At 40.6% G+C, this 16129-nt stretch overlaps 1 protein-coding gene across 3 annotated transcripts in view; it reads left to right on the forward strand.

Annotated features, from left to right (window-relative positions):
• The window catches only part of mindy3 (MINDY lysine 48 deubiquitinase 3), a 141810-nt gene that overhangs the window by 109803 nt on the left and 15878 nt on the right, over positions 1–16129 (forward strand). For all 3 annotated transcript variants that reach the window (XM_038797948.1, XM_038797949.1, XM_038797950.1), the window contains 2 exons: positions 6259–6331; positions 13384–13471. In XM_038797948.1, the coding sequence (XP_038653876.1) occupies positions 6259–6331; positions 13384–13471 (161 nt within the window). The remainder of the gene's footprint in view (positions 1–6258; positions 6332–13383; positions 13472–16129) is intronic.

Raw genomic sequence — 16129 nt, forward strand, 5'->3', positions numbered from 1 at the left:
ATGGGTAAGAGGTGTCTTTCACTCTGTGAGTTTTGGGTGAGGAATTAGCATTTCCATACAGGGATGAGACCATCACATGGATCCATTTGGGCATTGCTCTTGTAACTGGGCCGAATGGGTGATGAACAAAATGGTTTGTGATGCCATTTGGCCACAGGAGGTTTGTGGTTAAGGAGGAAACCAGCGAAGAAAAACAATTGAGATGAAATTGATGGGAGACAAAAGAGAAGTCTGTTTATATATTTTGTTAGTAATTTGGACCTCCTTTTGTTAAAGGAGCGCTAGGTCTAGCCGAAATACAAACCGAAAATGCTGGGTCAGGTCAGGCAACATCGTGGAGAAAGAAATGGTTAATGTTTCAAATGAAGGGGGTCAGTTCTGATTGAAAATCATTGACCTGAGACATTGGGCTGAGTTTTGTAGAGTCTGCTGCAGCTTCATCCACCTTATCCTCCTTCATCCTCAAGCACTGGAGGTAATGTGCGTTGGCTGGAGTGTAACATTTGTCCTCTGTTGAACCTGTTGATTCCACCGAATGATCTTGTGTGATGCTGCTGGTCCAATAGAAATACAGATATTAGAGATTTAAACTGCAAAGCTTTCTTAAAAAGCTTGCAAGATGATTTCCAACACTCGGCATAGAGTTGCCTGGCCTTTAAATGTGGTGCCAGACCCTTCATGGGCCTTCAAATGATTCAGGCTTCCCCTCCTGCATGACCCAGCAGCAAATGTGCATTGACTCCATTTGTAAACTTGCTGCCATATAATTGGGTTCAGGCCACCAACACGGACATGTGTCAGATCCCGAACAACCAGACCCACCAATGGGTGCTGTGATGGTAGGACTAAATCCAGCCCATTAACTCTTTCCACGGATTATGTCCGACCCAATTATTTCAGTATTTTCTCTTTTTATTTCAGATTTCCACAATCAGCAGCATTTTGCTTTTGTGCAGGGTCTGTCAACGTTGCTGTGTTTGTAATGGTTTACAATTTTTACAGAACTAATGGTGTGGGGATGTGGCCGATCTATTTTAGCTGATGTATACTTGGGGCTTTATATAAACAACTCGGGGGTCTTGCCCCGAGTTCAGAGACTGATTGAAAAGCTCCTCATAAAAGATTCGGCGATTATAATGGCACTGGGTTTTTCATGACTGAGACATCATTGTTTATTTGTTCAGTCATGAGTACTCCATCCCAAGTATTTTATGTTGCCTATTTTAAATTAATTTCTGCTATCACAATTATTCATGAGCCATATGCTAGCAACTTTGCTTTCCGGATTCTTCATTCTTACAGTCAATGTCAGCTTATTGCGCCCAGTTAATGGCTTTGGATCACAACTTTTCAAGTCTTATTCCCACTTCAACTAAATTTTGGGAGGGCTGTAGAAAATCATTTGAAAAGCACGGAGTTTGTCCAACTTTTCAAAAATTACTAACTCATTTGCATACATTTTTAAAAATTTCCTAATATATTTCAGTACTACATACCACTCGTGAATTCTTTTTAAATAAAGTTTGCTGACAGTTGTCCCCAATGTGCATCTATGCATATTGTTTAGAGGGGAGCAAATGTAATCTCAACGTACAAAAACTGATTGATGCAGAAAACAAATAGACCTGTTTACAATTTTATGACATCAGAATTGGGGGAAATATGTGTTCTGATGTTATCAATGATCACCTAAGGATCCACAGGATACATTAACAAAGTTTAAATATTGATGAATGGAAATTGTTCAGCAAAGACAGCATTAGGAGAAGTGGTTAATGTCACCAAAATATCCCAAGAATGCAGAGAACTCAAACAATTGTGTTTGTCATTGATCAAACGGCAATGTTCTCTGATGCAAGTATATCAAAGCAAAAAACTTGATGGGAGTAATTCTGTTAGGGAGGAAGATAGTGGTTAGTAAAGTCATAGTTCAGTCATGTTCACTCACCATTCCTTTTTCTCATATTGTTCCATAGTTAGTTTGTATGTTACCTCTCATATGGTTTATTAATTGGAGCCTTCAACTTGAAGAATCATTTGTTAAATAGATCACTCAGGACTTTTGCAGTTCAGGGACTCGACTGCATTTATTTCCCTCAAAGCTTATATGTTTTCTTTTCAATCATCAGTCGGATATATCTCTATTAACTTCATCAGAAAGATTCCAAATTTCCAGTTATTTGCTTAGCAGAGACTTTCCATCTGAATGTTATAAGGCTGATCCCACAATCTGGGGCAGGAATTGTTGCTTGCAGCGAGTCCATCAATAGGCAGTTGTGGATATACTCTCACTATGCATTCCTTGCAAGCACCGCTGCCTAATGCAATTAACCCTTGAGGTAGCTTCAGCAAAGCAGATGTAGGAGATCTGCCACCAGAGGACAAAATGAGGCTGAGAATATTGATTAGTGAAAAGGAAATAAGGAAGGATCCACGAGAGGCTAATGGTGGCAGCTGATGATTACAATTGTAAAATACAAAGAAATTGCGCATTTGAAATATTTCCTAAATATTGCCCTGTTATAATGCTTTAACTTTGCTCAAAAGAGCAAGCATGGGGAATTTTTCTGGAAAATTGCTTAAACATTGTGTCAAAGCTTTTTGGCTTGAACTCATCAGGACAATCGCAAGAATATCAATGTAAGGGAAATCAGCAAATTTATACTGTATGAGAAAAGAGTGCTGATTGGTTGACAAGTGGACTCCAGTTGGTCAGTGCATTGTTGTGGACAATGCACCTGTTGATGGTAACTGACAGTTCACTGCCAAACATTGTGTAAAGGCAGCTTGACTCTGATCGGTCAAGGCATTGCCCCTGAGGAGTGAAGTGAGATTTGTTTAGTTGAAACATGGTCACTGTGTGTACATATTCTTTCAGTCTGCCAAAAACAGGGCCCTGGTGATTAATATATGTGGCTTCCAGGACATGCATATGTGCCACACTGCGAGCCCAATGATCATTTTTTAAAATTGGTTGTCAACATAATTCTTAACGCACTGAGATTTATTGGCAAATGTTGTCCAATCACGGAATCGCAAAACCGCTTGGGAGTTAATTGTCAGTCACCATCAACTGATGCATTCTCCATGGCAATGTCTCTACCAATGGGAGTCCGCTTGCCAACCAATGCGTACTCTCCTCATACAGTATAACTTTGTTTTCCCTGACATTGGTATTCTCATGATTGTCCTGATGAGTACAAGATGAAAAGCTTTGACAAAACATCTTTTTTTTTCAGGAATACTCAAGTTCTGGAAATCTTTCAGCTGTGTTTATGATGTTGCAAACGCGATCAAAGGACTCATAGAACATAGTGCAGAAGGAGGCCATTCGGCCCATCGAGTCTGCACCGACCCACTTAGCCCTCACTTCCACTCTATGCCTGTAACTCAATAACCTCTCCTGACCTTTTAGTCACTAAAGGCAATTTTTCATGGCCAATCCACTTAACCTGTATGCCTTTGGACTGTGGGAGGAAACCAGAGCACCCGGAGGAAACCCATGCAGACACGGGGAGAACGTGCAGACTCCGCACAGACAGTGACCCAGTGGGGAATCGCACCTGGGACCCTGGCACTGTGAAGCCACAGTGCTATCCACTTGTGGTACCATGCTGCCCACTGGATATTACCACTGAACTCAAATAGATACAATTGTTATATTCATGATTAGAAAAAATTGGTCATACGCATTCTGAAAAGCAAACTTCTTGCAGTGAAATTAAAGTGCAAAAAAAAATGCATGTTACCTTTCACAGCCTCGGTGTCCCAAAACACTTCTCAGTTGACTGTTTCTTGAAGTGTTTGTTTTATTTCATGGAATATGGTATTGCTGGAAAGGCTGTTTTTTTGCTGCATCCCTAATTGCCCTGGAACTGAGTGGTTTGCTAGGCCATTTGAGAACAGTTAGTTGATTGCCATAGGACTGGAATCACATAAAACAATGACAGTTGTCATGGTAACCATTAATGAGACTCGCTTTGTAATCCAGGTTTATTAATTAAATTTAAATTCCATCTGTTGCTGTGATAGGATTGAACCAATGCACCCAGAACATTAGCCTTGGCTGCTGGAGTACTAGTGCAGTGATATTACCACTGCACTGCCAAATCCCACTGAAGTCACTGTTGTAAAAACATAACAGCCAATTTGTGCACCGCAAGGTCCCACAAACAGCAATGTGATAATGACAGGGTAGTCTATTTGACTGATGTTGATCAATTAATAATATTCACCAGGTAGAATTTCCCTTCCAAAAAATTCCATGGGATCCACCATGCGAGGACAGGCAGCCACAGATTAATACATCATATACAATAAATGGCACCTCTGACAGCTAGCCTAGCTATATCACGGGTGGTACAGAGTGGTCTTTGCTTAACATGTTTATTCACTTTTACATACTTTCATTAACTTTTCTTGACACGCATTATGCCTGTATAATAAGCCTTTTGAAATCATTCATCTTAGGGCTATCAATTAATTGAAGTTCAACTCTGATTAACGTGTTCATTTTCTAGTATAATTTGTGGAGATTACACTTAAAGTACCTCAAGGACCAACAGGCGGCCATAAAATTCCTCCCCACAAGCCCTGTGCATGAGCAAAACCTATTGTTTTTTGCATATAATATGTTCCTTTTTGTAGTCATTATGTCTTTTTTTAATCCATTTACTGGATGTGGGTATAGCTGGTTATTTCCCATCAGAAGATGGCGGTGAGTTCCTTCTTGTGCCACTGAAGTCCTTGAGGTATAGACACACCCACTGTGCAGTTAGGGAGGGAGTTCCAGGATGTAACCCCAGCGACAGTGAAGGAACAGCAATATATTTCCAAGTCGGGGTGGTGAATGACTTGAAGGGGAACCTCCAGCTGATGGGGTTCCCAGGTATCTGCTGCCCTTGCCCTTCTGGATGGCAGTGGTAGAGGAACCTTGGTGAGTTACTGCAGTGCATCTTGAATGTGCAAATAAGATGCTGTCTCTGTGCATGTTCAGATGTCATATAGAGTTCAGTTACGTCACAGGAGGAGGCCATTCAGCCATTTCTAACTTAACCCCTCATTCCTGGCACCAATCTAGTAAATCTCCTCTGCACTCTTTCTTTTCCTAAGTGTGATGACCAGAACTGGATGCAGTACTTGGGACATAACTGGAGCTTTATGTCAATTCTGCATAACCTTTTATACCCAAAGTCTCCAATTCCGAAGCTCAAAATTCAATTTGCTTGAATAACCCCTTCCCACTATAACCTGCCACCTTCAAAGATCAATGCACACGCAACCCCCCACTGTTGTTGAACACTTTTTAGAATTGTGCCATAAGTCTGTAATGCCGCTCCCCATCCCTCTTGTAAAACTTCATCACCTCATGCTTGTGCCGTTCTGATGGCCTATCTGTGTACAGGCACTTTGAATGTTCTGTACATGTGCTGCCATTATGTACATTTGATGTATTCACCACTATCAGTCAACTGACTGCAACAGTGTCTGTCAGTGCTGTATGCCGTTTAGAAGATGCATTGCAGCAACTTCAGGCACCTTCCAAACCCTTGACCTCTAACACCTAGAAGGACAAGGGCAGATTGCACATGAGTTCACCACCACCTGATTTGGAACTATATTGCCATTCCTTCACTGTTGTTCTCAAAGACCTGGAATTCCCTTCCTAACCCCATTGAGTGTACCCACCAGATGGACTGCAGTGGTTCAAGAAGGCGGTTCACTCCCTTCTCAAGGGCAATTAGGAATGTGCAATGTATGCTTGCCTAGCCAGTGTGATGCCCATCTCCCATGAAAGAAGAGAAGGACAAAGGGCAAGAAGCCAGCTGCAGACCATCTTTCACTGAGCAATGGACTCCCACAGGTCTCTCACTAGGATTCCCATTCATGGTCTACAAGTATTGCAGTGATTCAGATGCAAAGCTGTTCTTCCTCCAAGGTTTTTATGCAGTATTGCTTTTTGGATGATAAAGCATTTGTCATAACATCAACTTGAAATGGATGCAGCTATTTTGCGAATTAAATGTGCAGCTCAGACCAAGATTAATTGAGATACAAATTTTAATAACAATTAAAGTTTTGAATACCTTGACAGCCCTAACTTCTTTGCTATGGGTTGTCAGCAAAACTCTTATGGTTCAGGATTCTGGCCGTCAGTTCCACTGGCAAAGAATGATAAATTGGAACTAATATTTTTCCATCAGTCATTATGGAGTTACCAGTTTATTTTCCATCAAAGATTTTTTTATGTCCTTACAGATAACGGATTTGTACCAGACACAATGCTGGAGGATGTGATGAAAGCATTAGACTTGGTGTCAGATCCTGAATAGTAAGTGTTCCCTACAGTATTGTGACATAAAACATTAAAACAAAGTGATGAATTTATAGTTAACAATAAATCGGTAATTTGCCTCCTTGTATATTTAATTTGTTGACAACTCTTAATTTTAAATTAAGTGAATACTGTAGAACTGGATAAGTACAATGTGCCACTTTTCTGACTTGAATGTACAGCTGTTTATTCCTTCAACTGTGGCATAACCAATATCTTAGAAAATTCAACATTATTTCTGCCTTTTATATTTGATAACCCAAAGCCAAGGGTCCGCTTGATCTTTTGGTGTCCTTTTCCACCAGCACTCGCTCTTTAAAGCATTTGTATCAGCAATCTGATGTTCCTCAACTCTTTAATTGTTTTTTTTGTGTTAATTCCAACAGACGACCCTCCATGTGGCTGCGTTATCTTTAATATCATGTATTTGCAACAATTGTCTTAACTGGTGTCTTTTTAAGCACATTCCACAATTTCACAGTACCTTCATTGCAGTGTTAATGTAAGCCTAATTGTGACAATAGTAAAGATTATTGTCATTAAGTCCAACAATGAGACATCCACTGCCATATCTTTATCGTTCGATCTGTGATGTACTCAAATTTCAACCAGCCAAGCATCTTTACAAATCCATGCACTGTTCTGACTCACCCATTTGATTCTAAATCGTATGTAGAAGTTTATCTACAACTGACCTATTTATTCTCATTCAGACTGCTCTCACCATTTAGGTGCCAGGCGTATTCCGGAGGCAGGCAGAATACTTGGGGGAGGGCAAACGCGGGCAGCTATCTCAAGTACAGCACACTGCTTTGCTTTTCTGGGGTCTACTTAGTTCTGAGAGAGAACAATCAACTAATGTTCCAAATCAATCATTCTTTTTCCATTTATGTTCTTGGCTACATTCTAAACATTGTCCGATGTCTCAGCCAACAGTTTGTAACTCGTAACATTTTGTAAACAGTATTGGAGTGGTTAAATCGAACATTTTTGTGTCCAAAACTGCTGAAATGTGCAAGATGTTTTCTTAACTTCTGTGCATTTCCCTTGGTAGCTTGATTTCTTTCTAATTATATTAAGATGCTTTTCTATTCCACTACCTTGAGCATGGTGTGCATTTCAATTTTGAACCAAACTTTATTTTTGTTTCTTGTTCAATGAAATGTACATGAGGGTACGCAAAATCAGTATCAGTAGGAATAGACGTAATCCAGATAGGAGTTAAAAATAATGCTGTTACATTAGATATAAAACTGCAGCACTCACGCCAACTGTAAGCATTTCACTCTCTGCTATTCTGTCAGCATTCCAATAAAAATCAACCATTTTCACTGGATCTGGAAAGAGGGACTATTTGTCAAAACCAGATGGGACTGGAATTAATCAGCTGTTCTTCATGTTGCTTGTATGCAAACTTGAGGCAAAAAATATTTTGAATGCAGTAGTGGTGTGTGTTACAAAGTATGTTTCGTAAATGTTTCTCCCAAATAATTTCTATATAATCTATTCATTTTTACTTGAAGTTGCTTAATTCAGATTGTCTATTAATTGGATTTAAAATTGTGCAAAAGAAACTCTGCTGTTCTATTAACATTGCTTAATTGCAACTTGACGATGATTCAAATTTTTCTCCTAGCAATTAAATGATTTCGAATTAACAGGAAGAGATTATATAACAAACTGCCAAAACTCTCATGAAGACTGTTGATATTCCTGAAATGAACCTTATAGTGTGTCCAGCTGTTGGATTTAGATTTAGAACAGTACAGCACAGAACAGGCCCTTCGGCCCTCGATGTTGTGCCGAGCAATGATCACCCTACTCAAACCCACGTATCCACCCTATACCCGTAACCCAACAACCTGGAGGAAACTCGCGCAGACACAGTTGATTTATTTTCTTCAGTTATGGTTAACACTGCTCTTTTAAGTTATGGGAGATATTCCCTGTTCTGAATTCATGAACTGATTTTATTTAATAATGCGTATCATTGCATTATGGAATCATAAGGATTAGAAATGAAGTATGGAATGAGCATGGAGTGGCAATGCATTTTATTTGATTTAAGATGACAGTGCAATGAGCACTCATAAGGTAGGCTCCAGAACTTAAAAAAATTATCCAAATCAAATGTTAGATACCAAGCTTAATGAGGAGAAGGATAATCCCATACCCAATAAACCTTCAGAATCATCCTGCCTCAGTAGCTAATAAATCATGACTGTTCCTCAGTCGGCTCTTGCATACTGCAATAAATGTGATAGAATGCTGGTTGTACCAGTGTCTTGGGTTATTCTAAAATCCACATCCTTCCAATCTAACTTTATCCTTGCATATTACTGGCCAATATTTTAGTTGTATTAACTTTTTAGGCTATACATCAGTTTTTTTCAAACTACTAGTGAGCTATTGCCAATGTTATAAATTGACAAATGTAATTCTAGTCACTACTTTGCATCTGAGGTATCTAACTTTGAAGGGATTACTAATAAAGACGAGCAATTTGATACATGGAATTGGACACCTGAACATGTTGAAAGACTCTGGGTACTGGGGATATTTACGTTGGAATAATGTAGCTTACAGATAATGCGATTGTGATAGTTAAGATTCGAAGAGGATACCGCATCCTAGAGAAATTTTCCTTGCAAATTCAAAGACAAAGGGTTGTGGATTTGAATTTAAATGCAAGAATGTGAATGCATACAACTTATTTACGTTGAGGTTAATGAATAAGAGTAGCAATCTGGAGCAATGCAAGTGGAGAATGGAATGAATTTCAAGACGGTTTTGAATAAATATTCCACAGAAAAGGCTATTGCATGGTATAAAAGATAAAGTGGAGTAGGAAATATATAACTACTGGACCGATTGATAGAAATTATATTTTCTGGTCCTAACACTCTAATGCTACCAAAAATAATTGGGCATATTTAGTTGGTGGGTTAATTAAGCACCTCTGTTGTTATATTCTGGTTGACCGTGATCTGTTGGTATTTTTGTGATTGCCGTAGAATGTTCCGGTGGAATTTCCTTGCATATTCCTGAAATAAATAAATAATCTTTTATTGTCACAAGTAGGCTTATATTAACACTGTAATAAAGTTATTGTGAAATGCCCATAGTCGCCACATTCTGGCGCCTGTTCGGCCACACAAAGGGAGAATTCAGAATTCTCAGCTGATAGGAATTGAACCCGCGCTGCTGGCCTTGTTCTGTGTCACAAACCAGCTGTCTAGCCCACTGCGCTAAACCATTCTCTTCATTCTTCCATAAGTTAGAATTATTGTCAATTTGTGAGACCGTTGCAAGGTTTCACTATCTCGGTAGCACAGTGATTAGCACTATTGTTTCACAGTGCCAGGAACCCAGGTTCGATTGCCGGCTTGGGTCACTGTCTGTGTGGATCTGCACATTCTCCCCGTGTCTACATGGGTTTTCTCCGGGTGCTCCAGAGTGCCTCCCACGAAAGGTGTGCTGTTAGGTGAATTGGACATTCTGAATTCTCCCGTAGTGTACCTAGATTGCCCTTTTGTTCATATGTTTGTCTGTTTCTTCAAAGTAGCTGTATTGGAAAAACTCTCAAGTGTGCTCATGGAAAAAAAAAAAAAAAAAAAGTGTGCTCATGGAACCATAGAATCCCAACAGTGCAGAATGGGCCCATCGGTTCTGCACTGACCCTCTGAAAGAGAACCGTACCTAGGCCCAATCCCCCGACCTATCCTTGAAACTCCATAATCCCACCTAATCTTTGGACTAAGGGGCAATTTAACACGACCAATCAACCTAACCTGCACATCTGTGGACTGTTGGAGGAAACTGGGGCCCCGAGGGAAATCCAGGCAGAGACCCATGCAGACATGGGGAGAAAGTCCAAACTCCGCACAGTCACCCGAGGTTGGAATTGAACCCGATCCCTAGCGCTGTGAGGCAGCTATGCTAATCATTGCGCCACCGTTCTGCCCGTACTTAGAAGAATTCCACAGTTTTCACATAACTTAATATTCCCCGAAGCAAAAAATAAATACATTTTCTTTAAGCAAATAAAAAACGCCTTGGATAAGCATCACTTCAGTTTACCAGTGGGAAGTATTGTTCTGTGTGCTAGCCTTTAGTATCAACATTAAAATCCTGTTGAATGGAAAGCACATTGAACACGTCTCCTGTTTAATCATAGGATTTTTTTATCTCCTCTCCACAAGGCAGTATAATTTTTAAACTCTGACAAATGGAATCTCTGGATTCTACTTTGTCTTTGCTTTCATAAGTTAAACACAAATGACCTGATACGAGTTTTTCTCCCAAAAAAGGCGATGCAAAGCAAATAGTTTTGAATAGTACCAGATTGTGCTGGCAAAAAAGCTAACAGCAGTTTAGTTCTGGCATCATTACTGTGGAGAGAGGGATGAGGAGCAGGGCAAAGATTTGAATAGCATAAACACAAGTTATGTTTGCGGCGGCCAAGTGACCTTCATGATACTTCAGCTCTGTTACACAAATTAATCTAAAAGTGTTTATGTTTATTTGGAAATGGCTATTTTTGTAGATCCTCAGGCATCAAATCAAATTCCATCTTTTTCTTACCTAGTTTATGACCACTTCATTTATACCAAAGTCCAGAGTGTTGATTTATTTGCTGTGGATTAATTCTAAACCATACGTTGCTATTAAAGACTGGCATGCCAATAGCCACAGTAGTTAGCCCTAACTTAGCTTTGATTGCTAATTTCAATGATTCCTCCCATAATAAATTGAAGATCAAATAAAAAGGCTTTCCGTAAATCATGTAACTTCCATGCTTTCTTTTTTTTTAACTCTTAATCCATTCTGCAATTCTTGCTGTCCGATTTATTATTGCTTTCTTACGCAATATGAGCGAGTCTTTCACAATACGATGAATCTTTCAATGTCAGCGGAGGTATAAAGCTGGTGCAATCAGATCTGCTGTTCCTTGCCAGTGCCACCCGTAGCTCAGAAAATAATTAAATCCACCCTGTCCCATTTCCGTTAACAACTGATTGCTCAAAGCTTCACCTGTGTACCTCATGTTTTGCCGTTTCCATGCCCCGGTTTCCAGTTAACCTCCTTTTCACCCTTGTTTCCATCACATTTTCCCAAAATTATTATTTTTTTGGAGTATGTAAAAAGTGCATTACATCATCGTTCAAAGCTGACATTACATGAAGTGAAAGGCAAAGCTGTTTCTTTCAATATTGTTTGTAAGTCACTACATCTGCAGCTACATCTTGTGGGCATTGACAGCATTCTTTGTTCTGTCCAATTTCTGAACCACCTGCAGCAAAAAAAGCCCATTCTGGTCAAAGTCATCCTTTGTTGCAATTTATGACTAGGGCACAATGTCTCTCCTTGTCCTCCTTGGCCATTCAGTTGTGTTCAATTGGTTGTCTCTTTCACCTTCCTCCAGCTCTGTAATCAACCCTCTTCAATTGGTCCCACTCCTACTGACTAAACATAGCCAGCACGTTGCCTCCAGTGATTTTACCCCACACAGTCCTTGGAAGTGCTCTATGGTTCCTTCACTGCTTCTATTTCCTGTGATGGCGCTGCTCTTTAACCACAGTATGTTTTAGTTTGCTCTTAAATTTCAGCAACCGAAGTCTGCCTCTTTACTATCACCTTCAACGCCACAAACTCCGATGCTACCTGACTGCTTGCCTGAAGTGTTGGATTGAACCATAATTTTTCTAACTTTTAATAATGGCTGGAACAAATTCATCCTGTACATCCCAACAGAAACTGGGCACTCTTATCCTTCACAGCTCAGGATCTGCCCAATTGGACACAGTCTTGATTTCCTGTTTGACCTCAACCTCTGTATTGGATTCATTTACAAGGCTATTTTTATGTAGGCAGCATCACCTCTTTTTGCCCTCATATTCCATCGCTGCTAAAAACCCACATCCAAGCCTTCATATCTCCATACCTAACTTCTCCAGTGCCCCCTTGCCAACATCCTAAGCAACCCCTGTCATAAACTCCCAGCTTTTCCAAAACTCTGCCGACCAATCATGCACTAAGCCTGCCCAGCCGTAAACCCTGTGCTTGCCCCCTATCTGTTTGTTGAATTGTTGAATTGAAATTTCTTTTTGACAAAGTCATCCAGACTCAAAACGTTAGTTCCCTTCTCTCTCAGATGCTGTCAGCCCTGCTGAGATTGTCCAGTATTTTCTGTTTTTATTTCAGATTCCAGCATCCGCAGTAATGTGCTTTTAATTTGAATTCAAAGTGCTCTCCATTTATGAATTCCTCCTGGATTTTGCCAACCCTGCTGAAGTAATCTGTCCTGGGTTGTCTGCTCCACACCTCTAAATTTCATTCATTCCCCTATAATTAGGAGAGCATTCAGCCATTCTTGCCTCTTCAGCTCCTACAATTTCTCACCACCTTCTAAAGTCTCCTGAAAACCTATGCCTGAAATTGTGTCTTGAGACATTCCCTAAATGTTACCCTTAATCCTGTTTGGCATCCATTTCTCCTCTGAAGTATCTTGAGTTACACACAACAGCAAAGGAGCTAAATGAATACAAATTATTCTTGATTTATGAAAAAAAGATTCACAAAATCATATACTTTATTATAAATCAATGTGTGACATGTCCAGAATCATTTGGTTTATTTTTTGGAAGCAATCAGGTGGCATTGTATATAACAATAATAATCTTTATTATTGTCACAAGTAGGCTTACATTAACACTGCAATGAAGTTACTGTGAAAATCCTCTAGTCGCCAGACTCTGGCGACTGCTCTGGTACACTGAGGGAGAATCCAGAATGTCCAATTCACCTAACAAGCACACCTTTCCGTACTTGTAGGAGGAAACCGGACTGCCTGGAGGAAAATGCAAAGCAGACACTGGTAGAACGTGCATAGCAACCCAAGCCGGGAATCACACCTGGGACCCTGGAGCTGTGAAGCAACAGTGCTAACTGTTGTGCAATATTTTGCACAATCCAGAACTGAAAACTCTGTTCATAGTTTGCGTACATTGTTAGATATGGCTTTCAGTAAAATGTTTTCTCTGTTTCAGTGTAAACATTATGAAGAACAAATTAGACCCTGAAGGACTAGGAATAATCTTACTGGGAACATTTCTACAAGAATTTTTTCCTGAGCAGGTAAAGCATCTTATTTAGTTCTCTTAACAAAATATGTGCAGGTTGTGAAGAAAACACATATATTTTGGTTGTTAGTTTGTTGTATTGCAGAATTCTAGGGCTCGGCTAAGTCACCATAACCAGTAGAAAAACCAGAAAATTTAAAAATCAATTTCAACTTATTGGGAAGCAGTCTCCATTCTTTAGTATTAAATTGAAGATGCTATGGAGTAATTCAGTGAGTCACTAATTTTCTCTCTCCGTTATTCATTATGGGAATGGGAAGAAAATTGAGAGCAATGCCTTTTCAAATTTCCTGTGGAGTGGTTTGTTGGTTTTGCAAAGACAGTTCTAAGGAAAAATGCAATCTGGCGTTTCTAATGAATCATAGAATTTACAGTCCAGTGCAGTGGTTCTCCCAGAGTCTGCATGGGTTCCTCCAGGTGCAGTCCAAAGACCAAAGATGTGCAGGTTAGGTGGATTGGCCGTGCTAAATTTTTCCATAGTGTCGATAAGACATAGGAGAAGAATTAGACCACTCGGCCCATCGAGTCTGCTCCACCATTCAATCATGGCTGATATTTTTTTCATCCCCATTCTCCTGCCTTCTCCCCTTAACCCTTGGTCTCATATTAATCAAGAACCTATCTATCTTTGTCTTAAAGACACTCAGCCTTCTGTGGCAAATAGTTCAACAGATTCACCACCCTCTGGCTGAAGAAATTCCTCCTCATCTCTGTTTTAAAGGATCATCCCCTTAGTCTGAGATTGTGTCCTCTAGTTCTAGTTTTTCCTACATGGGAACATCCTTTACACGTCCACTCTATCCAGGCCTCGCAGTATCGTGTAAGTTTCAATAAGATTCCCCGACAGATTAGGTGGGGTTATTGGGTTACGGGGATAGGTTGGGGTGTGGGTATAGATAGGGTGCACTTTCAGAGGGTTGGTGCAGACTCGATGAGCCAAATGGCTTTCTGCACCCTATGCTTCTTCCCGCACCCAACCGCACTTTTCTCCATCTCGCACCACCCACTCCCAAAAAGATCTCCCAATTCAATGACTCTTGTACTTTCAAAACCCAGTCGTCACAACAACCTGGAAAAGAACCCAGGTCCCTGGCACTGAGGCAGCAGTGCTAACCACTGTGCCACCGTGCTGCCCAATGAGAGGGCAGGATCAGTGCGGTAACTGAATATGGGTTGCGGAGTTTGTGGTTGTAGACATCAAGGGAGAAAAGGAACTCGAATGCAGAGGCAGCCAGGTGAGTGGAGTTGTAGGTCTAGGCGATTACAATATAATTAGAAGTCTCCAATTGCATTTTTCCTTTGAACTATCACTGCAATATATTTACTAAACTAATAAACCACTCCATAGGAAATTTGAAAAGGCATTCCACTGCTACCAATGTGTTCAACATCATCCTTGTAACCATTAAAACCAGGATTCTTTCACACTCTTTGTTGCCCTGATACAACCCTCATCTCTGCGCCCTTAAGACTAAAGGATGCAGACGTGAATGTAGAAGGTTTGAACATTCACTTTCAGAGATGATGCATCGGGTCATGATTGTATCTACCAAATCTTCTCACTTTTCCAGAATCATCCTGGATTGTAATGATAACCCTCAGCTACTTCTCTCATTCTGGACTATCTTCTTAACTCCTCTTCCCTGTCTCCTTCATCTTCAGCTCCAACAAGTGTGAGGAGCTCATGGACCTCCATGTTACCAGGATTGTGACCATCCAATAAGTTGCCATTGCTGCTTTCCTCCCATCTTCAAACCCACTGGGCCAAATTCTAGGGTTCTCCCTGCCCTAGTCCTGAACTGGCACCTTTTCTGTTTCTCTCATCTCTCTCAATGCTCTCTCCCAAGCTCATTGTGTCCACAATTCCCACATCCTGCTCCTTCTACCCTACTCCTACTAAACTGCCAACCAACTTCCTTGGCTATTCTGCACAATTCACTCAACCAACTTCCTTTCCCACGTTAACTGCTCTCCGAACCCCATGTGATTTTAGTTTTTGTACAAGTTTGCCATGTGGGACCTTGTCAATCGCCTTACTAAAGTCCATATAAACTACATCGGCAGCGCTTCCCTCATCAACTTTCTTTGTCACCCCAAAGAATTCCAGCATCCGCAGTAATTTGCTTTTATACAGATATATTTGCATCCTTTTTGACCACAGGTTGGGGAATAGCCAATGTTGTTCCCTTGTTTAAGGAAGGAAGTAGGGACAATCCAGCAAATTTTTGATCGGTGAACCTGACATCAGTGGTGGGGAAGCTTTTGGAAAAGTTACTGAGGGACAGGATATACGCACATTTGGAGGAAAACTGACTAGTTAGTGACTAGGGACCACTTCCTTGCCGTTTCTCCTCTTTGTTGCCCCCTTCCCCTCCCCCCACATCTACAGTTCATCCTCTGATGTTAGTTTCCTGCTGTTTGACCTTTCACATCTTTTGTCCTCTCTGGGGACAGCCATTAGCACTCTTTCCCCTTGGTTTCTGTGCCATTAGCACCTGGTTTCCCTGGGTTTCTGTGGCTATGACTCATCTTTCATTCTCACTCCACAGTATAAATATTTCCCACTTTCTCTGTCTGTTAGCTTTGACAAAGACTCATTGGACTTGAAACGTTAGCTCGTTTCTCTCCTGTGGATACTGCCAGACCTGCTGAG

The sequence above is a fragment of the Scyliorhinus canicula genome, chromosome 5 (genome assembly GCF_902713615.1).
Source record: "Scyliorhinus canicula chromosome 5, sScyCan1.1, whole genome shotgun sequence".
Classification (NCBI taxonomy): domain Eukaryota; kingdom Metazoa; phylum Chordata; class Chondrichthyes; order Carcharhiniformes; family Scyliorhinidae; genus Scyliorhinus; species Scyliorhinus canicula.